The following is a 21,979-nucleotide window of genomic DNA, read 5'->3' as shown; positions in this document are numbered from 1 at the left end:
CTTCCTTAGATGATAGATAACCTCCCAACTCTCAACAGCAGTGGATCGAATGACAAATGACCTGGATGAACAGCGAGCAGTTGAAAGGGGTGCACAGTTCAATCACAGTTAGCTGTTGGTAGATTGCCGCAATACAGTATTACTCTATGGTGACGTTTCATATCCATTCTATATTGTAGGCTCAACCCTTCGCCAAGCAACTTCTTCAAAACGACCAAGGAGGTGACTTCAGGGAACTAAAAGTTTTTCCTGGAAAGAGTCCACAGGATCACACCCTAGCTGAAATAATCATTCATGCTTCAATCGCCTTGCAGTGCGTTGGATCGGGGGCACTGACAGAACCTCTGTACGTGTTGATGACCGATCCACGATCAATGATGGTAATGTTTTGTTTTAACGTGCTTACAGTAAATAGTTTACGGACTATGTAGTCATAATGAAGTCTCTTTTTCTGTATTTTCTCCCGGACGTTGGTGTTAGGAAAGAGAACTTAAATATCATGGCTTGCCTGGCCTAATCCACTTTTTAAAGAAAACACTAATGAATCTGATAAATAAAATAAGAAAATCAATGAATAAATGAATAGGGAGTCATAAAATGAACAGTTTGTAGGAGTGCAAGCCATGCGATAAGACTGTGTTTCTCGTACCTAGAAGAACGTAAGGACGAAAACTGAAACGTGTATTCTACTAAATCTTTCTTCCACACAGAATTCCTACCTTCCAACTATCCCGGAGGACAATTTTCTGGACTGCATCAAGGTTATTGGTGAGACAATGAAAGAAACTGGTAACCCTGGAGAGTGGTATGGTGAGTATTGGCTACCGTTTAGCTGTTTCCTCGATATTGTTTGTTGTTGTTGTTGTCCGACCAAAGTTATTCAATCCTCATCTGTCCAAGCTAAACCACAGAGCAAAGCAAAGAGGGCGGTAAGCCCTCAAATCCGCGGAGCACAGAGGGCGATAAACCAGTCAGGACCATTTGAGGTGCTCATAGCGCCGGAAAATTGTTCCTTAAAGGTCGGGACTGGTTTTGCTGTATCCTGCTCATAGTTGTGTTAAGTGGCAAGCCAACCAACAAGCGAAGTAAACACAATCGCGTAAACACTTTTAATTTTAAATCTGAAATAATTTCTCTGTATTTCCTCACGTAACGATATATCAGTTAGTATTGACATTTGTTTCTACGGCGCAACCCGCGGTGTTGACTGGTCATGAATGTCTGTGCAAAGGTCGTTTGCCCCGGTTACTAAAGTTATGAGCTCGAGTGAAGTAGCCTGGAACTTCCGGTTGACGACTGAGAAGGACTGATTTGAGAACGATAACTGCCGATTAATTAAATTTAAAAAAAAAAAAACTTAGAGGTAGTAGACTAGTGTTGTGCGCCCTTTAATCATATTTTGTTCGCAAACGTTAACGTAAATGTAGAAGAACCTTGTGTGATGATGAGCAAGGCAAAACACCTAGAATAATCTTTGCTTTGTTTGTGTTTGACAACTCTTACATTCAGATCACTTACCTTTGAGTAATTCCTAGGGAGCAAGCTTAGGGTTGCAGTGTTACTAGCCTGAGTCTGGTCGACTACATGCAATGGCAGGAGAGACGCCTGTGACTTGCAAACGACCATAATAACTTGTAATCGTGAAAGAGCAGATAATTGTTTATGCTATCCCACGTCATCTGTCCATTTATTACCAAACAGGACTGATTTAATTACCAAAATGGTTTGGTTTAACGTTTTGTTTTCCCTTTTTAGAATGTGGAAATTGCAAGCACCCATATTTCATTGGTGAAGTAAGTCTTTTTCCTTGTAATATTTTTCAATTTTTGTTTGCGCAGTTGCGAAAAAATTGTGGACGTATCATCCATATTTTACTGTCAGCCATTTTCGGTTCGGACTGGCTCACACAAATATTGTGCACAAGTCTTGCTCACCAGCGATTGTCTTTGCTTAGAATGTGCTGAGTAACTAAGAGCAATTAACGAAAAAACCGGTTAAAATTTAAATGTGTTTCTAACTTCTTGGTTCCTGTTGTAACTCATGGAAAAGGAAGGCTGCCAAAAAATTCAGTTCCAACAATTCGTCTGATTCAAGTATTCAGTATTCTTAGACTGTTGTCCTTTTGGACTGCATGCACATTCGTTTGCGTGATTCTCATTGCTTTTCTCTTGTAAGGTGCAAAAACCCATAGTCTTTTTGATAGTACAATTCCCAACCATGTCGTCGTGTTCTTACCAACAGTGTTCAAGGCCAATGGAAAAGAGTCAGTGTCCAGACTGCGGAAGGGTTCTTGGAGGGGAACAACACAGATTTCTGGGAGAATACGCAGTTGCCAAACGGTGAGATGTCTGGATAAGACCTTTCCATTACCTTGTCCTAAGAAAGTTAACAAACTATAGGATCGCGCTTTAGCTTTTTTTCCATCTTCGGGCTGCTAATTCCCACGCATGCGTATTGTTTCACTTGCCATTGTAATTTACTTCAAGTGAAAGTTAGAAAGATAATCGCAGTTGGATCAATAACTTAAGCAGTTGGCAGCAGGCTTCAGTGCAGTAATCCAGGCTTGAACGGGATTCAAACCCATGGCCATGCGATTTTCGCAGCACTGCACGGACAGAAGGTAGGCTATCCTTAGCCTCTTATTGTTATGTGCCATTTTTGTTGCGCGCCCTTCGTCCGCCATGTTGTAAAATGGCGAATATTACCGCTGCATTCACAAAGAAGACGTCATTTAAAGACATTGGCAGGCAAACCTCTACTTACTTTTAATCGTATATATATACTTTTGGAAACATTCGACTCTTTTTATACCTTATATTCCATCAATTTCCTGTTTTACAAGTTTTATAAGTTAAGTTCCTGATTAGACATGTTAAAAATAATTAATGCCCATAACTGTCAATGCTGTTGTAGGGAAGACAGAACAAAGACTGGTCACGCTCTGGGTGATCCAGGATCGAGACCAACCGTTGCTGAACCACAAAGAAACTTGTCGCCAATTTTGTGCAGCCTTGTGCGAATTGTTATGCATGCTGCCATGGTTATGGGAGCTTCCAGAAATGCAAAGGTACTGTTGATAAACACAAATATGGCAATTAGGTTCTTTTCAGTTATTTGCCTTCTTGCTGATGAGTTAGAAGGCCTAGACTTTACCTTTTGCCGTCAAATTGTTTTATCATCTTAACAAATAGGGTTAGTTTCCAAAGAAAGTACGTTGCTGCCTCAGTGGTTGTTTGAAACACAAGAATTTGGAAGAATTAAAGTAAAGTGACTACCGAAGGGAGATTGAAAAGCTGACGTTGCAATCGTCTGCCTTTCGTTATAGCGCATTAAGGGATTGTGGTGTGAAGGGTTTCGGTCAGCTTTCGGAATAAGCGATTTGTGTTCATTTCAACCATATTCGAAAGATATTATTCACCAATAAAAGGATGGAATCATGGGAAGTGCTGGCTCCTGTGGTTAGCAGGCTCTTGTAATAGGCCTTTTCCGAGTTCATGGCTGCCTCCTTTTCAAAGCGAGTCTAAGTGCGAAGTTTTTCTTATGAAAATTAGTTTTCGTTCATATGTAAAGTAGAACTAATTACCATAACAAAAACTTGGCACTTAGACTCGCCTTGAAGAGGAGGCAGCCATGAACTCGCAAATGGCCTATTAAATTCCGTAACTAACCATTTTTGCAAAACGCATGCGCGCTTGTACGGTACAGGTAGGTTGCCAAACCCCTTGAAGTGTAAGGAAAGCACTAAAATAGCGAGTTAGCATTTCCAAAAAAAACAAATTAGGGGGGGGGGGGGGAGACAAAAATAAGTTTTAAAAAATGTTCCTTTCCCTTTTTTTGAAGGCCACTGCTCAACTGATAAATCCATCATGCCAGCCAGATCTTGTAGCGCAATTTCTGTGGCGACATTTGCAGCGGGATCTTGATATTCTGGGTAGAGCGTTAGGACGAAGTATTGATGATGCAGCTTTAACAGTGCATCTTGTTTTGCATCAAATGATCTTGCTCAATGGAGGGCAAAGAGGTACAACTTGTTTTTCAGTGTAATGTAACTATGTGATAAGGGAAAAATGAATACCGAAAAAGGAGGTAATTATGGAGCCAAAGTACTCTCGTAGACCCGAGGGATACTTAATTTATTCATATCGTTGATTCAAAACTAAGAAATAAGAAATAGCATGTTTTCTGACAACGAAAACTTCAGGAAAGACAGACCTGACATTTGCAGTTACCATACAGCAGTACTTTTGTTCCATCCATTTTGCGAATTGCCCTCTTGAAAGACTCGAAACTTGGTTTTCTGGAAGGCGATAGCTTATTTGAACCCACAATGTAGCTCCAACATATTTATTACTTTGCTTAACTAGTGTAACACTATTAAATTTAGGAGCTGGAAAAATCAACATTTCGTAGGTTGTATTTATTATCATAATTTCCAAAAAACCTCACTGATTAATTATTGCTTCACTTTGTACAATGAAAACATCTGAGTCATATGTTATAGATTCATGTTTTCCAAAATTGACATACCAGAGCGAATGCCTAGTTCCTTTTCCAGCGCTTGACATGTATCAGTTTTTTTTTTACTGTAGTGTCTGTTAATTAACTCGGTAGAAAAGATCACGGAGTTGTGTTTTAGTTTGTTGAAGAAATTCATTAGGCTTGAGAAATCGATAAATTAATTTTCTGGTTCTTTTAAGATAGGCTAAAAGAAAGTAATTTAAGGTTGATAGTTTGACAGAAGGAAGTGATCCACTAGTTCCCTAACCAATGGGAGGGGGATATGACAATTTGATATTGAGCGCTTTGATGATGCATGTAATCACATTTAACAGGCCGCGATATCAGACCGACAGTAGTTTGATTCTACTATGGTTTAGAGAAATTTGAATAAAGGTGGCTTTTTTTTTTTTTTTTTTTACAATTTCAACAGTTCGTCATCAACTTGCTATGACATTTTGTTATGTCAGTTTTCTATTTTAGGTCATAATTAATATTATTTTGTAGTTGCTTTAATCCAATGGTTCTTTTATTCTATTAGCTCTCATTGCTTTATTGCCACTAATTGTTCCTTTCTGGTTGTCATTCGACAGTATTTATCCATTTCTTTTAGTTAACGCTCACGACATGCGCCTTTCAACCAGAGAAAGTCGGCGAAAGTGGGAAACGGAATTCTCTTCTGTTGTTATTGCCCCTGTAGTAAGGGTAAGTCGTAACTGTTAAGGTTTGTTATTTTAGGCCTACACGGCAACCATGTTAACAATCAGACGTAATGTGATGCTACTCTGTGATTTTAGCTCAAAAAGTCTAACGTTTCGACACCGTTCCGTCTAGTGTCTTCATCTGGGGTGATCCCAAGCTATCGCAAGGGTATTTTATGTGCTCACCAATTTCCTAAAAAAGCAAATGGTTATAGTAATTAGCGTGTTTTCTTCTAACAAGAAAAAACGTGTTGTTATACTCTTTTGAACATGTCTCAAACTGACGTTTGGTCTGTCCGATGTGCTCATGATCACAGTCATTGTACGGATCGTTAGTTTTTACAAAAATTTGACATAGTGTCTGGAAAGGTTTTTGGGGAACGTTAACGTCGTGGCAACTCAAACCTCTCTTGATAAGTTCCGTATCCTCTTGAATGCACGGAATGACGGCAAAACCATCTACCGAATTCTCGTCCCCCGAGAACTCTTGAGAAGGAGTGACTCTCGTGAACTACATTCTTAATTCTCCAATCCAGAGTAGCACCAACGCAAGCTAGCTATGTCTGATATATTGCTTTTCTTTATTTTGGCCTTTTGTAACCTTGTATGGTTTATACATCCTTCCCAGCAACTTGACCAGAATCTACAGAAGGCTTTAAAACTACTGATGGAAGACGAGCGATTCGGTATGATACTTTCTTAGACATTATGCTTATAAATCTTTCCTCACCGTGACTCATGCATAGTAGGGAATTAAGAGTGTTTTGTTGGGTTCTGGGTATTGAAAATGATGATGATGATGATGATGATGATGATGACGATGATGATAAACTTTATTTAAGTGTCAACTGTATTTGGCGCTGAGGCACCAGGGGAAAAAAAACGAAAAGGAAAGGAAAGGAACTTTATTTAAGTGTCTAGTCGTTCTAGCGCTGATGCACTAATTGGGGACACTGTAAATTGAAATTAACAATTAACACAAATCAAGTCAAATGTTGGTTTTTGAGGAGAGGGGAAACCGGAGTACCCGGGGAAAAACCTCTCGGTGCAGAGTAGAGAACCAACAAACTCAACCCACATATGACGCCGAGTCGCCGAATCTGGGAATCGAACCCGGGTCACATTGGTGGGAGGTGATTGCTCTCACCACTGCGCCATCCCTGCACCCCACACCCCAAACCATACTCATCTAGAGTCCCGACTATTTTTTTAAGGTTGCTGCTTTTGCTATATTTCTCAAGAAAAAGAACATTTTTTGTTTCTTCATCACATGCGAGCCTCATTTGTAGCTTTTGTAAGGTTAGGAATGCTTGCTCGATGCTTGTTCTTCACGAGAATATAGTAAAGTTACATGCCTGTCTTTTGTACACGACCATAGTCTGTTGCACTTCTTCTGTGTTGGCGTTCACGTCAACGTAACTTACTTTATATCGTTAACGTTTTTCTGTTCTATTTTCCTTTTCGCTAACTAGGAAGTGATCCTCTAGTGCGGCAGCTTTATGAGTTTGAGGAGCAAATCGAAGATCTCAGTCACGGTCTGAAGCCCATTACGCGGTCTCTTTGGAAGTATCGACGGCAGGTCACTGTAGAACAGCTTGGAAACGCATTGCAACAGGCAACGGAGTCCACTGATGACAGTCAACATAAAGTCCTAAGCGCCTTTCTCAAACAGGTAAATTCAAGCCGGCAATAACTAAATGTGAGGATCACTTCCCTCTTTCAACCGACGATACAATAACTTAAATTGCATGGATACGTGAAAGGACCTCATCTTTTTACATCATTTAGAGCACAAAGTTACAGGCATTTCACAAGTTACAAAACACCTGACGCAAATCGAGTAATATATTATTTAAGCTGTATTGATTGTTGTGTTGTGTACATTCATTGTTATTTCAAGGACAACTGACTTCAACGTCAACCAACTGACACTTGAGCCAAAACATGTACAAATAATTGCAAGTGAAGAAAACGTTTTCCCCCGTGCCAGCCAGAATTTTACGAAACATGTTTTTTTTCGCTATGGGGAAGATACCTCTGGCAACTTGGACCGATGAGTGCACATGTAGCCAGAATCAACTGGAACCTTTCTCTTATCAATAAAAGGGATTCAACCCTGTGCAAAATTGTTCTTGCCTCAGTTGTTCAAAAGGTGGATAACGCTATCCACCGGATAAATACTAGCACAACTAATTGAGTAATCCATTGGATAGTGATTTATCCAGCGGATAGCACTATTCAGCCTTCGAACAACTGGGGCCAGACCTTTAACAAAAGATAACAATAACAATAACATTTATTACAACACTTCACATTAGGATTAAATAATACAAGTCCCACCCAAAAATAACGTAGCTTATCGAGTTGGTTGGGAGCAAAAATAAATCACATACCAATTTAAAGACATAACATTATATTCCGTTTAATTACAAATGACAAATGCAATTAAAGTAAAATTGCTGCAGACACAAGTACACAACTAATAATCGGGGAAAAGTAAACGAACAAAATTATCAGTAGCACAAAAATTATCAAAAATAAGGTATGCAGGTAATAACGTCAGAAAAATGTAAGGTAAGACCATGAAAGAAGAAGGAATACAGATGCGATTACAACAACATTATTGTACAGAGAATGCAAAAGGAAAGGTGAGGAAGAAGACACATGGGGAGAGCAGTGAAATCTAAAATTTACCCATTTTCTTGACAATCAGTTCAGGTTCTAAATATTGGTCTTCTTTTTCCAAAATCTTAATGAGCATATTGTGTAACGTTTTTTGAAACTATTCTTGGTTAAATCTTTTAACACGCTTGGGACATGGTTACACAGCTTCGCTCCACACCTAGAGACTCTATCTCAAGTCTTGATTGCCTTTCAAACTTCGGTGGCCATATCTACAGAAAAGGCTTTTTTTTCATGTACTGAATCTTATTCTAACAAGTTAAGAAACAGCTGACTAAGAGTGGGGGTGAGAGGGGATATTTCGGCCCCCTTTTCAAGTTATGGTGCACTCTAAAAGCGCGAAAAAAGGCACAAAAGTTTCAACCGTGACATTCTGACAGTTTTGTGAGTTCATGCTCTAACTTACCCTCGTTCTTTTTAACTAAGGAACACAAGCTGCGTTGTGTCCAGTTTCTTCCTGACATAGTACGTCTTCAGCGATTATTAATGGATAGATTTCACCGGAGAATTGACAGGACGGACGCCGAGAAGTTTACCATCCGGGAATTTCTTCGGACACTTCAACGAGGTAATAAAAAGAGTTAAAAACCGCTGGTATCTTTTTTTGTGAGCACTGTACCTCACGGACTTCACTTTGAAAGTGGTGGCTTCAAAGTTAGATGAAGTTACTCAAGATATTGAAGAATAAAGGAGTGGCCAGCCAACCCGTCTCTGGCAATGCAACCAACGGATTTGAGAAAGCGTATTCCACCACCAACATTTGTTCTTATATTAGAGACGACTTTGGACAATTTATTTTGTCTTTTATTCGTCAATTAATTCGTCCTGTATCAAGACGGGCGACAGACGCATTGTGCGTTTAGACGAAGTAAATTTAAAGGCCGCCATTTTGGGGTGAGGAGGGAGATAAGTCGGCGAAATTCAGGCGTCTCTTCCCAGAAACCTTTCTTTTCATTTCGATTTTACCTTCTCTCTATAAAGCTCTCAGTTTTGAGAGGAGGATTCGTTTACTCAATCGAAAATTACAAATGTAGAATTATCTACTAGCTTATGAATATTACTGATGAGTGTGACGAAAGCGAAAACTGACCGACCATAGGTCGCACTAAGTAACCCAGATTACTTTAGGGCGGGTTTTTAAAGAACATCCATTCAACTGAATAAATGAATTAATTTATTCCTTTGGTTATCATTATGCAGGACCTGTAAAGGAAGAGTTCAACAGATTAATTCAAAGGTTTAAACTTGCTTGGAATTCTTGTCGCTCATTTCTTGGTGAACAAGGTAAAGTCAGACATCTATGGATCTCCATGCAGTTATGGACAGAAGAAAATCTTTTAGTCAGAAATGATAAGGGTTCAAAGGAAACTTTTAGTGCTTGCCTACGCACATACATTGCCTGCGTATTTTCGAATTCCGGGAACAACGAAGTTTGGGGAGCTTTAGCACGTGCGTTTTTGAGACGCGGACGGCAACCGGAAGTGAGCTGTTTTCCCTTTTAAATTGTCTTCACACAACCACATTTACATTGCTAAGTATCTTTTTTCCATTAGAGATGTCTGGTATAAAAATCTGAGATGCACTATTGTCCTGGCACGTGAAATGTTCTCTTCCGGTTGCCGTCCGCGTCTCAAAAACGCGCGTGCTTAAGCTCCCTATTATCACATAACCCGTACGGCCCCGCGCGTGCTTCCGTTATAAAACTATTAGGCAAATCCCCGTATGAGGGCCGTACGCATTAGTGCGAGCAGGGCCGGAAAAAGCCGTACGGCCCTACTAGGAACACGTACTGCTCCGTGCGATGCGATTTTAGAAGATTTCGTTGCTTTTGAACATCCAAGTTATTTACAGCCAGAAAAGCAAATGCAAACAACATATTTTATAAATTTTCTGTGCAAATTTCTGTTTATTTTGTCCAAACTTCATATTTTGAGAGCTCGTGAATAGTGTAAAGAGCCCATTTGATAAAATGCTTATGGACTGAGTTTAGGTCGGGCCGGACAGGATATAGCCATAGCCTGCTTGCAGGCGGTAATTTGTATTTCGGTCGCCTTATTGGATGGGTTGAAGCTAAGTCCGAAGTTCTGGGACAAGGCAGGAAAACACCGCCTGCCCGAAAACCCATGATTTCTCAGAACAAATGTTAAATCCCGTCCACCAGCAGACGGGGTTTCTGATTGGTCGAGTAGGTATCAAAAGAACAATGAGGTGTTATTTGATGGACAGAGTTGGACACGCAAGAGATATTCCCACAGAAAATCATGGGGGATGTGAAGCGAGCGATAAGTAGAGCGTTGTGTTTTCTAAATTTGAGAGGAAAAACGGTTATTTTGAAGCCAGAACAGGAAACCGCTGTGATAAGTCTGCTAAGGGAGAAGATGTTCTGGCAGTTTTGCCTACAGGTTTTGGAAAAAGCATGATTTTAACCGTGTTTGCACTGTCAGCGAGAGAACTGAACAGACCAGTTTGTGTTTTGGTCATTTGCCTGCTCAAGAGCATTATGTTGGACCAAGTTTACACTCGGCAGCCGAACATTAACCCCTGAGATTTTACCAAGGATTATTTTGAGTGTCCCTGAAAGGACACGTTTTCTCGCTAAATATTTTGAGCAAGAGCCAATGCAATGTAGTGTACTATATTTCGGCACAAACATACAAACAAGGACATTTAGACCGTTGGGATCAATTGTCCTGCCTTTTGAAATTAAAAAAGCTTCCTTGGCCTTACGTATTGAGCTGGAAGATGTTTATTCGATAGGAATTAATTGCCTACCTGATCCAACGTACCCCGACAGTTTGTACACTGTCGCTTGAACTCTGTTTTTTCGCTGCCCGAAGATGGCCTCGCGGATTTCTTAAACTTCTCGTATTAAACAAGAAATCGGAATGGGCAAAACCTACACTTACCGTTTGCTGCAGTTGCTGCCATTTTTCTTACAATTTTTATGGCTATTTTAGGTGTAAGTAGACACTCCAGATGAAGTCTCTTACTTTATTGGTAGGTAGATAGATAGATAGATAGATAGATAGATAGATAGATAGATAGATAGATAGATAGATAGATAGATAGATAGATAGATAGATAGATAGATAGATAGATAGATAGATAGATAACCTTACAACTGAAACAAATATTTCAAATTGAACATAACATTGTTAAGAATCCCAACTGGCAGGAGGCAAGCCAGTTGGCTATTTACAAGCGTGGCCGAGGATTTTAATTCGGGGCTACCGAGAAACAAATCCAGATAGTGGTCAGAGCGGGACTCGAACCCGGGACCGCTGGGTTGTAGTGGTCAGCGTGTCGGACTCGAACCCGGGACCGCTGGGTTGCGAGTCCGACACGCTGACCACTGGACTACGCTGTCTCCTGGTTACGGTCTCTTACTTTATTGGTCACTTATTGTGGCGTGAAATGTAACAGAAAGCTCAACAGAAAGTGGGCAGCTACCGAGAAAAGTCTGGGTCTCGGGCAGGCGGTTTTTCTCGCCCTCTCTTTCCCGGCCCAGACCTATCCCATGCGGTGCCAACAAGCTGGCTAGACAGGATGATATTTGGCCCTCGGTCTTGGCGTGCGCTCGGTCCGTACGCCATGACTCAGGCCAAATATTTTCCCGTCTGGCCCTCCCACTCAGTTAATAAGTACATATTATTAGTGACAAAAGAAACAATAGCTTACTTTCTAACTGTGGCTAAAAACGATCTGGTTATTTGGAAATTTTGTCTCTGAGAAAAAGGTGTTTTAATTTTGGCTCAAAGCTCAGGTAGATTTTGCTTCCTTGGGGGTAGTATAGATTAACTTGTCCAGTCTTGTGATTTTTCTAGGTCGTCTCCGCGTGCCGCAAGACTTATGCAATATCACAATGGACAACGACTGTTCTATCGCTATGCTGCTTCCCAGTACCACAGGAATAAGTGTGTGCTCTATGGCACTTCTGTTTTTCTTGGTGAATACAAATGACGAGTTCTTGGGAATCTACCGCAGTGCAACCAATCAAGAAAGGTATTGTTCGATTTTGATATTTGGTTGGGCTTTTGGCCTTTACGCTATTTTTCCGTCGTCGAATTTCGTAAAGCAAGTTTCAGTGACAAGTGAACTCAATTCGCCGATGCTGATGTATTATACCACAAATTAGATGCCAACAACTAATTTTAAGGTTTGCGTTAAATATATTTGGATGGCAGAAGTCCATCACCCAAAAAAGACGATCTCTCTCATTTGCCCATCACTCAGTTTGGCACTAAATTTAGAGCACAGGTCCCGCCTGGTGACCGCAAAGCTACTAATTGGTCCGCAGTCAAAAAGCCAAACGAGAAATCGCTCGTGCCCAATGCAAAAATCATGGCTCGAGCATGGAACGTAATGTCGTCATGTTTTTTCCGCAATAAACCTAACAGAGATCTTTTTTAAAATAGAAAATAGTGTAAACTGATGGTCAGCATTCCATCGCAGATCGAGATTTTCTGTTGTTGAACTTTTGTGGTTGGTCATTAAAACACTATTGGGATTGGTTCGCATCAACAGTGGACACAAATAAATATGCATTAAATTAGCTTACCTTTAAAATAATAGAGCTGCGTTTGACACCTATGGAATGACACAGGGATAGAAAAAGCTTCGTGGTACCGTGGTACCGTGGTATTTTGCGTTGTTTGTTTGTTTTTTTCACTGAAGAATTATCTTCAGACTTTTCCTCGTTGCATATCTAGCTTTCTTTTTGCTTTTTAAGGAAATGAAAGAAATTTATTGCCCAGAGGAAACAAATGGATTTATGTTGAGTGTCACATGCTTAGTTAGTTATTTCCCATATTGCAGTTTGGGCATTTCTGTCATCCGCCGGGATTTTCTCTAGATCATTCAACATTTGTGCGAGCTAGGCGGAAGCTGATTCAACAGAGTCAAATCAATTTTCCCTCCCCACCCTCCCTATTTTTACTTTCTTGTGTATGGCGGTTGTCCCCTCACCTTTGCTGGGATCATGTCTTCTATATTTCGGTATTTCCTAGGTTACCATGATGCTCATTTTCAATAAACGGCCTAGCCCATCAGGGCTTGGCCAAAATATCCCAGGTATATGTTGTATTATTTGTGTCCCAGCAAACGGAGCTCGCCCAGAGCAATGCATTGCCAACAATATCAGTCAGACTGTATGGAGCATAAGGCATAAATAAAGTTTAACCAACGTTCTCTAATCATCAGGTCCGAGTTTCTTGGAGCTCCGTTTGTGTTCAACCAAAAGCTTGAGTGGTTATTTGGTCTTAACCGAGAATTATAGCGCTAACCTGGTTCGAACCACTTGGTTCACTTGAATGAATGGGTATCGATAACATTCTGCTCCGGAGAAAACCTTCCAATGGACTTGCATCCCATTCATCGCGGAGGAAGTAGCGATAATGCCAGCTGCTCTACGCCTCGGGAAAATAGTACAAGTTCCATTTGTGAGCAGGGTCACTTGGAATTGTTAAAACTTTAACTTCATATTCTTCTAAAAGCTGAACGTCCTTCATGTTACTGTATTTTCAGTCCTCTGGAGCGTATTCCCATGACGGATGTAACATTGTCGCAGCTGATAGCCTATGACCCTGAGAGAGACCTGCTGCCATTAATCCTGGCCCATTGTAACTACTCTCTGGAGGTGGGAGGGGAGACTTTTGTTCAGTATGATTGGACTGCTTTGGAGAGACAGTTAACTGACAGATTTTTAAAGGGAAGACCTTTTGTTGATTTTAAGGTACAGTACTGATAGCTGATATTTTAGTAATGTCAACATGGTTAGTGAAGATTGAACCCTACGCTGCTCATGAACTCCGTAAATTGTGTGACATTCATGAACCAGTGCACCAAAATCAGAATCCGCATTTTTGAATCGTTTAAATTCTCAAAATTTCATTAAGACAAAACTTCACACTCAAACAAATTCTTTAGATATTGAGCGCATGAGATCATATTTAAATGTTACTTTGCGCTTTATAAATAATTTATTATCATAACTAGTAGTAGTAGTAGTAGCAGCAGCAGCAGCAGCAGCAGCAGCGAGCAAATGTTGCCATAATTCACCGCTTCTGTTAAAAAAATTCGTTGTACTTTCGGTTCAGAATCAGATTGGATTCTAACCAAAACATTCTCAGGCTAAAATGATCAAGGCTGTTTGGAGTTTTAGGTTGCTACTGAGATTTTCAAAATAAATGCATTTGTCATTGCAGATGTCTAAACACAGTTCACACAGCAACAAGGGCATGAAAATCTGTTCTCATAGTGCTATAATTGCATCAGTAATATAAGCATCAAGCCGTCAGTTTAAAAAGCGAGGCAAGTACTTTAACAATATTGTGACAACTTAGTTGACGTCTCACTTTTTTGTCGGGCTTTTTATTTATTGAAGGAAGAGAGATTTGCTTTCAGTCGAGACACTCGTGATGACAACGTGTTTGCCTCCCTCGCTGATAAAATCCCACAGGTAAACCGCGATTGAAATGTTGTTATATAGCTTTTACGTATATTAAATGTTAAATTTGCCAATCAGTTTCAACTTTTCGCTAAGTTGAGGTTTTTCTCTGCTTCATTATGTTTGACCAGTTGCTTCTTCCAGATTATGATCGCGTTTCTCTTCTTGATTTGATTGGTTATGATGTTCATTGAGCTGTTTAAACCGTGAAGAGTGTTAAGATTGTAGACAGCCAGGTTTTGTGATTAACAACTTCGAAATTCGTCCTCCCTCTAATTTCATTACTTTATTACATGGCTATGAATATTTCATTTACAGGAGGCCGTTTCGCGAGCCATCGAAGCCCAGGTTATCTCGGATCTGCGGTCCTCTTTGTCAGACGTTTGTGATGTTTTGTCGTCACTAGACATTGCCATTGGCTTTCTATCCTCCTCTGGAGGACAAAATACGATGCCATTGAAATGTTACTTACACCAGGTGCTCAAACTTCCAAGAGAACGAGGCCTTAAGAGTCCAACAGTAAGTACAGAGCTCGTTGAACTCTGTGATGCACAAAGTTGTTTTGCTGAACAGTGCAACTGTATTTGTTAATGGTATGACTCGTAAACTACCCCCAAAATTAACGTTCGACATATCAATATTGAGAATAAGAGGCTGTGTGGTTTGATTTATAAAGCAAAGGAAACAAAACCCTGTGCGAGGTTGAAGAACCCACACACCATTGGCAATGAATTGAGAACGAGGTTCCGGATCTCGATTGTGGTGTAATTTACAGTGCCAAAGTAATTGGCCCTGGCTGTTGTGGTGACCGCGCGCTCACGGCGAAGCGAATGGACCAAACTAAAAAAGTACATGAACAAAAAGAAAAGGCAACAAGTAGGTCCAGTCGACGAGCCTAATAGTTTTGTTATAGTAGTGTGGAGTGTGGTCTATTTTCTGACCCCGGTCCAGGAGTCAAATTACTACCGTTTTGACCTGCTAAACAATCATGTCTTTCTTGGTAAAGGGTCGCATACCAGTTTAATGCTTCACCTCCTGAACTTTCTTTTTAAAAATGTTATGGTATGGTATCATATCGTAGGGTATGTCGTATCTCATAACCCACCCATTAATTTTCGGGCAATTTTATTGGCTAATTAACGTCACGTGCTGCAAACTCACAGGAAAGTTATGAGGCAATAACCCCCGTTTGCTTGAATATTTGCCTTGCAAAATGCTGTGGCGATCATTTCCGTTGAAAGGAAACAAAGCCAGCGGAAAAAAGGCAGCAGACGAGTTTTCATTTTACATGGAAGAAAAACAAACTCGTTTTCTGGAGTCTAGTGCATGATAGTGACATTAAAAAACTGGTCGCAAATGCTGCTCTGGAAAGTACAGGAAAGTCAACAAAATATGCTGTCAAGGTCTTTGAAGGTAAAGAAATTAAAGTTATATGCAGAAATTTAATCGGATAGATAAATAGATAGATAGATAGATAGATAGATAGATAGATAGATAGATAGATAGATAGATAGATAGATAGATAGATAGACGTTTATTAAAAATACCTTAATAGCAGCTAGATGCTGAATTGCAAAGGTGTACAAATTATGTAATAAAACTAAACAATAACATCTAAAAAAGAACTAATTTACATATATAATTATAATAAATGTCAGTTAAAATGTCTTGCGCTTGCTGGAATGAAAGTATCTCTGAACTGGTTTGTTTTAAAGGAAACTCTAAATGGTCTGCGTCGTCGTAATTTCATGAGTTGATCTCGGTTATCAAAAGGCAATAAGTGATATAGACAATCCAAAGGATTGGAGACAATGCTGTTAAAAAAATTTAAGCAAAGATCTTCTCTCCGGTCCTTTAGAGTTTTCAGCCCTGCCATCAGAAGCGCTTTTCTATAATGATTATCATAACCGTATATACTTTTCAAGGCTCTCTTTTGAACACGTTCTAAACTTAAGCTCAAATAATTGGGGAGACTATAATGGTAGACCTGACATCCATAAAGTAAGATTGAATACAAGCAACATAAAATTTTGCTAATTCTGATGATGGTACATTAGCTCGCTTTAACTGAGTTAAAAAGTAAAGGCGCTTAACGGCCTTTTTAATCGTCTCCGAAACGTGATTGTTCCACTTAAGATTGTCTTGGAAATACACACCCAGTAATTTCACGACCCTAACAGAGCCACGCGAACTTAAAGGCTCATCGTTTTGAAGCTCCAATAGCGCATTGGCCAACTAATTTTGTCACGCCAGTTCGTGCTGTTGAAAACAAGGAACATCGCCATTAGCCTGATCGTCGTGTGGTTTACCTGGTGAAACCGCTAAAATTTCCCTATTATCTTTATGGAGTCGCCAAATTTAGACACTGGAGAATCACCAAAGCGGAATTTTTACGGTTCGGCTATTCAGCAAAAGGAATAGAACAATTCTGAAAATTTACTACAGCTAGGTGACATTATTTCAGTGCTGAAATACAACGCTCACTTTATTTAAACTTACTTTTACTTTGTCAGTTTCGATTTGTTAGGATACCTGGGACGGAAAAGTAAAATGCTTTTGCAAAGATGCTTGTGCTCAAAAAAGTGGCAGAGATGGTTGGAGGGGCGAGCGAACTTCTCATCGGCAATTCGTCATGTTGTTCGATACTATTCAAGTTCAAATAGGAATATTTTAAACAAATATAGACGTAACATACTACGCTAAAATTATGAAATGATAAGTATACAACGCATTTAAATCAGGACCTAAAAGGTTTATCTTCGGATGGCTTTTGACGAAGAAGATTCTAAAAAGCATTCTGAGATTTTCGAATTTTTGTAACTTCGTGATACACTAAATCATGCTGGGCGCGCGTTGCGTCTAGAGTGAAAATGTGCCTTTAAACTGAGTCATTTTATAGAGTAGAGAACTAAATACACTGTATACTTCAGTCGAATATAATGGCCACTCTCGGGACTTGAGGAACTGGCCACTTAAGGTAATCCTTAGTATTGCATTGCGCATCCCTACTGCGCACGATTTTCGCGTCATTAGCGCGCGCACATGAGCACGTGCGCATACAAAACGTAAGAGATTTCGCTCAAATTAAACCCGATAGCGAAATAAATGCTCCTTTTCTCTCAAACGAGCGCGGTGACCCCCGATTTTTTTTTTTTCAGGTATTTGCGAAGAACAGTCTAATAAAGAACATATTTGAAGAAGAAAAAAAGTTTGATAGTAGAACATGAATTTTTTTGGAAAACAGTTCCGTACTGGGTGTATTTTACCTAAGGCGAGGACTTCAAGCTAACCACGGAACTGTCCACAACCAGGAAATCAAAGTCGGCGTAAATGAAGCATTACTGCTTATGTAAATAAAAGAAGCTTTATTTTTAAAATAAAATTTTGTGTCTTTGAAGTAACCAAGACTTAATTCTGTATGAAGGTGATTCGAATTTTTAACGCGAAAACAGTAAAAATACCCCCATTTTAAGAGCCTGCTGACGCGTAAACAAGCACGGTGACCCCATTTTTTTATTGAATTTTTTTAATGTTCATATCATGAATGTTAATTATGCCAAGTTTCCAAAAAAGTTTGATAGTAGAACAATTTCAAGGACATTACCTTAATACAGCTGGCCGCTTAATACAGGATCACTAAAAAATACTCAGTGGGCATGGTCTAAAGTCGATTCTTAATAACATATCATACAAGGAAACAATAGGACAATCAACACTTTTTCAAGAGATCAATACTTTAAGCAAAGTTGCCAACTTATAGTATACATAACATTGTGTAAAAGTACCGTGCAATAAATTGTCCTCTTCTCTTCTACGGTATACTTAATATACAGCACTGTATTTCATGACTTACAGTTCACAACAAAATACCTCATTCCGTCATTTCATAGTTGTTGCCGCTTCATACTTGGCCTCTGTTGTTTACAAAACTCCGTGTTAAAAAAGTCACCCGCAGTTAACGTTCTGTTAACGTTCAATGCTGTAGTCAGTTCTCGCCACCTCCCTGTACGTATAAACCGATCGACTTATTTACATTTGTCTTTCTCGGTAAATTTAACTACGGCGCTATTTTGAATGGTGTTGAATCCTCAAACCACTTGTTTACAATGTCACGAGCCGCGGATGGCAAAGGGCTCATTCCGTGAAGTGGAAGTTAGATCTGATAGAAGTTGTTAAAAAGAACAAAGAAAGACAAACATGGGACTGCTACGGGGTGGCCTCCTAACACTGGTAACAAATACAGCGTTTGTATGAGCGAAAAATGGAGACTTTGAAAACTGGCCTCTTAACAGAGGGCGGCCGCTTAATACAGGGCCGTTATATACAGGTTCGACTGTAACTATAAAATAAACCAAGTGAACAATTCGAGGTCTTGAGACCGACACGCTTTATTCTACTCAAATTTTGAACAGTGCATCGAGAAAATTTGAAGCATCGCCATCAGATCAACACTGGCTCTTTACGGCGGTTTTTTGAGCGATATGAAAATTGATGGAGGGTTATAAAATAAATAAACCCCTTTCTGGCTTGCTGCTTTGTCCTTGGCTGAGGAAATTGTCCTCAAAATTTCATATATGCTCTCGAAGCTTCGCTTCTCGGCCAAATATTCACTTTTCGGATCTCTCAGCCGCGGACATTATCAGCCCCGCCCGAAGGGGTTTATTTACTAAATATCATATATCATATCTGATGTGATATATATGATATACCAAACCGTACCATATAAAACCTTGCCATATCATATATCATATCATATATCGTGTCGTACCGTATCATATATCGTATCATATCATATCATATAGAAACCGTGTAAATTACAAATGGCTTTCTTCGCACAACCCTCGTTTTTCTCTTGATAATTATTAGACGAACCCGGCTTCCTAGTCAAAGATTACCATTACTTACCTTATTTCATTAATGCCAGTCTAGGAGCTTGTCTCTGCCCTAAATTGTATGAGTAATACTGAGCTACTCATTTTGTAGGCAGAGCAGCATTGTAACTTGTCCCACATATTGGCGATGTGGCGGCTCATGGCTCTTGAGAAAGCAAAGATAAAGTCAAGAAACAACCAGGTACGATTTAATTCTTCCAACCAACTACCAATAATTCATAAGGAAACAAGTGCAAACAGGTTTATGGGCGTATGAATGCATGAAAAAAAAAAAACGGAGTGATATTGTCAGTCGACATTAGAGAAAGTGCTAGATACAAATTATACATCCTCCAAGTTTTAGTGGGCAGACCATTCTCATTTCTTCATAGTAGCTCTTCATCTGTAAACTGACTGCAAGAGGAAGGTAAAGCCAAAGAAATGATTTTATAATACTCTGCAAATTCAAATTATAAACCAAGATACGCGTTACAAATATTTCTAAAAAGATAAAGACAAAATGATGCTCCTGCACGCTTTTTAGAAGGAGCTTCCTTTCTCATACTTCTCAGATTTAAGGGACAAAAAACTTGAACATTAAAGGTGTCGAATGCAGACTGCAGAAGATGCAGCATTTGCTAGCCATCTTAACTTTTGAAGCAGGCAGGCTAAAGTGGCGGCTAGGGAAGACTGCTTTGTAAAGTGTAAATCAAGAACAGAATTAGCCCTACATACACATAATGTTAGCGATCTGATGTTTGTTTAAATCCGACAACTTGAAAAGTCTAGGCATGCCAACATTTTTTGACAGGGCGTCTGTACTCAAATACCTGTATTTCCAATGAGTACTATCTGTGCATCACAATTGCCCTTTGAGGGAACTTCCATTATTTTTGTGGCTGTAATGATTTTATTTTTTTTTTGCTATAAGAAAGATACTGCATAAAGTGCTGTTATTATCTTTAAAAGAGGCCAGGAACACACTCGAGTGACACGGATGTGAGAGCCCTTTTTATGCACCCTTTTTCAGGAGCCTTTTGAGGAAATGTCTGACGTTTTCAAGGTAAAATTGAGCCCCATCGTCGCGGGACATCTTAATCGTGTTCTTCGCAAGATAGATATGGAGCACTTTTTGCCGCAGCTGCTGGAAATGATTCTGCTGAAAGTAAAACATGCTGACGAAAATGTTGCTGACATGAGGTGAGCCTCCGCCTTTTCCCGCCCTCCAGTGGAAATGACCAAGAACTTGACAGAGGAAACATTTCCCACCTTCCCTTCCATTTTGTTTTTAAAATAGTTCAAGTGCACTCCCATAAACCCAAACCACCTGTTTTAGGAGGGCCTCCCCCACCCCTCACGGGATTTTTTAGACGATCACAGTCAAGACATTCCCAATCTTCATTTTAAAAATGATTCTAAGTATGAGTGATGACTTGCTTTATTTGTTACATGAACCAAAATTACTTTGTTAGAACCTAAGACTGTATTGAGTTCCTGAAGGTAACTCCGAAATGGCAATTCATTGACGTGGAGCCTCGTACTATGTTGCTTGTCCCATTCTTGCGCCAGCCAACAAATACGTACCCGCTCTCTTTTTACTTGCACGGAACGCTTGCTTCGCAGAGAATTCATCCCTTACAACATTATTAAGTGCGTTTGTTTTCTTCAGTTTCCGAGAATATTTGGAGCTGTATCTGGCAGACAAAAACTTGGACCAAATCCCAGGAATGGAGAATATACCAGAAAACGTTCACATGAAACACTTGCAAGCCGTTTGGAGCTCTGCTGTAAAGCTATGTGATGACTTTCGCGGTGGAAGCCAGTCCCTTTCTGCTTGAAAGGCATTTTGTAGATTCAGCCCTGTAATCAGTAGTTGCAGAAAAATCCATAAATGACTTAAATAATCTTTAGGCTTCAAGTGATGTACGGTGATTTGAACTTACTTGTTTAGTATTAGTCTGACCAATAATCATACAGGCCACGTGACAAGCCAACGTATTTGGTTTAGTCTATGACAGCAAAATCCTTAGTATTTTTAAATGTTTTTTTTTTTTTTTTTTGCAAAGCACGAGGACTACGAAGTTTAACATTAAGATTAAACGGGTTGATGTTATAAAGCAAATACCGACTATAGTCAAATAGGCTAAACGTTCTGAATAAGTTTATTTCACTGCTCCTGTTAAAAAAAAAGCAAGCCTCGTATTAAAGCATATAATCTTAGAAGACTGAAGTGGGTTAAACATAGTACAAAATTCTCTTAATTAACAGCTGATTTCCTTTTTCATAACTCGTATGTGCAATCGTTTTTGACGTATTTAGAAACAGTTTCCATCAATTGTGAAGAAAGCCTGAAACATATTATCTATCCACAAGGAATTAAATAAGCACAACCATTGCCATTGATGTTGTATTACGTACATATACCTAGAACCTGGGAGTCTACATTCACCTCAACTAGTTGTAGACTAAACTGATTAGAGTGTAATGTGAAGTGCTAAGTATCTACACCATATGAATCATGTGAGCGTTCACCCTACTGATGGAAATGGGCCCACACAAGGACAGAGAAAAACTCCGACCAGGGTGGGAATTGAACCCACGACATTCGTATTAGATCAACGCTGCTCTACCGATTGAGATACAAGGTCAGACTAGAGCAGGCCGTGGGAAGTGACGATGTTAAAGTCACGGCAATGAACCTGTACAAGGACAAGGAAGGGTTACGTTTTTGCAAACGTTGGCCGTGTAGCACTTTTTATCTAACCCTAACCCTAAACTCCTTA

General features: G+C 39.7%; 1 protein-coding gene across 3 annotated transcripts in view; it reads left to right on the top strand.

Moving 5' to 3' along the window:
• Window positions 1-21,591, top strand: part of LOC137984298 (E3 ubiquitin-protein ligase rnf213-alpha-like) — a 99,929-nt gene extending 78,338 nt beyond the window's left edge. For all 3 annotated transcript variants that reach the window (XM_068831442.1, XM_068831450.1, XM_068831432.1), the window contains 18 exons: window positions 180-380; window positions 711-810; window positions 1,756-1,793; window positions 2,242-2,339; window positions 2,914-3,067; window positions 3,841-4,021; window positions 5,111-5,202; window positions 5,827-5,884; window positions 6,671-6,870; window positions 8,307-8,448; window positions 9,081-9,164; window positions 11,705-11,882; window positions 13,404-13,611; window positions 14,263-14,337; window positions 14,644-14,844; window positions 19,309-19,398; window positions 20,227-20,396; window positions 20,866-21,591. In XM_068831442.1, coding sequence (XP_068687543.1) covers window positions 180-380; window positions 711-810; window positions 1,756-1,793; window positions 2,242-2,339; window positions 2,914-3,067; window positions 3,841-4,021; window positions 5,111-5,202; window positions 5,827-5,884; window positions 6,671-6,870; window positions 8,307-8,448; window positions 9,081-9,164; window positions 11,705-11,882; window positions 13,404-13,611; window positions 14,263-14,337; window positions 14,644-14,844; window positions 19,309-19,398; window positions 20,227-20,396; window positions 20,866-21,034 — 2,439 coding nt within the window. In that variant the 3' untranslated portion in view covers window positions 21,035-21,591. The remainder of the gene's footprint in view (window positions 1-179; window positions 381-710; window positions 811-1,755; window positions 1,794-2,241; window positions 2,340-2,913; window positions 3,068-3,840; window positions 4,022-5,110; window positions 5,203-5,826; window positions 5,885-6,670; window positions 6,871-8,306; window positions 8,449-9,080; window positions 9,165-11,704; window positions 11,883-13,403; window positions 13,612-14,262; window positions 14,338-14,643; window positions 14,845-19,308; window positions 19,399-20,226; window positions 20,397-20,865) is intronic.
• The last annotated feature ends 388 nt before the right edge of the window (window positions 21,592-21,979 follow it).

This window comes from Montipora foliosa, chromosome 2 (genome assembly GCF_036669935.1).
Source record: "Montipora foliosa isolate CH-2021 chromosome 2, ASM3666993v2, whole genome shotgun sequence".
NCBI classification, from domain to species: domain Eukaryota; kingdom Metazoa; phylum Cnidaria; class Anthozoa; order Scleractinia; family Acroporidae; genus Montipora; species Montipora foliosa.
The sequence above is the reverse complement of the archived record's forward strand: the minus strand, read 5'-3'. Positions and strand labels throughout refer to the sequence as shown.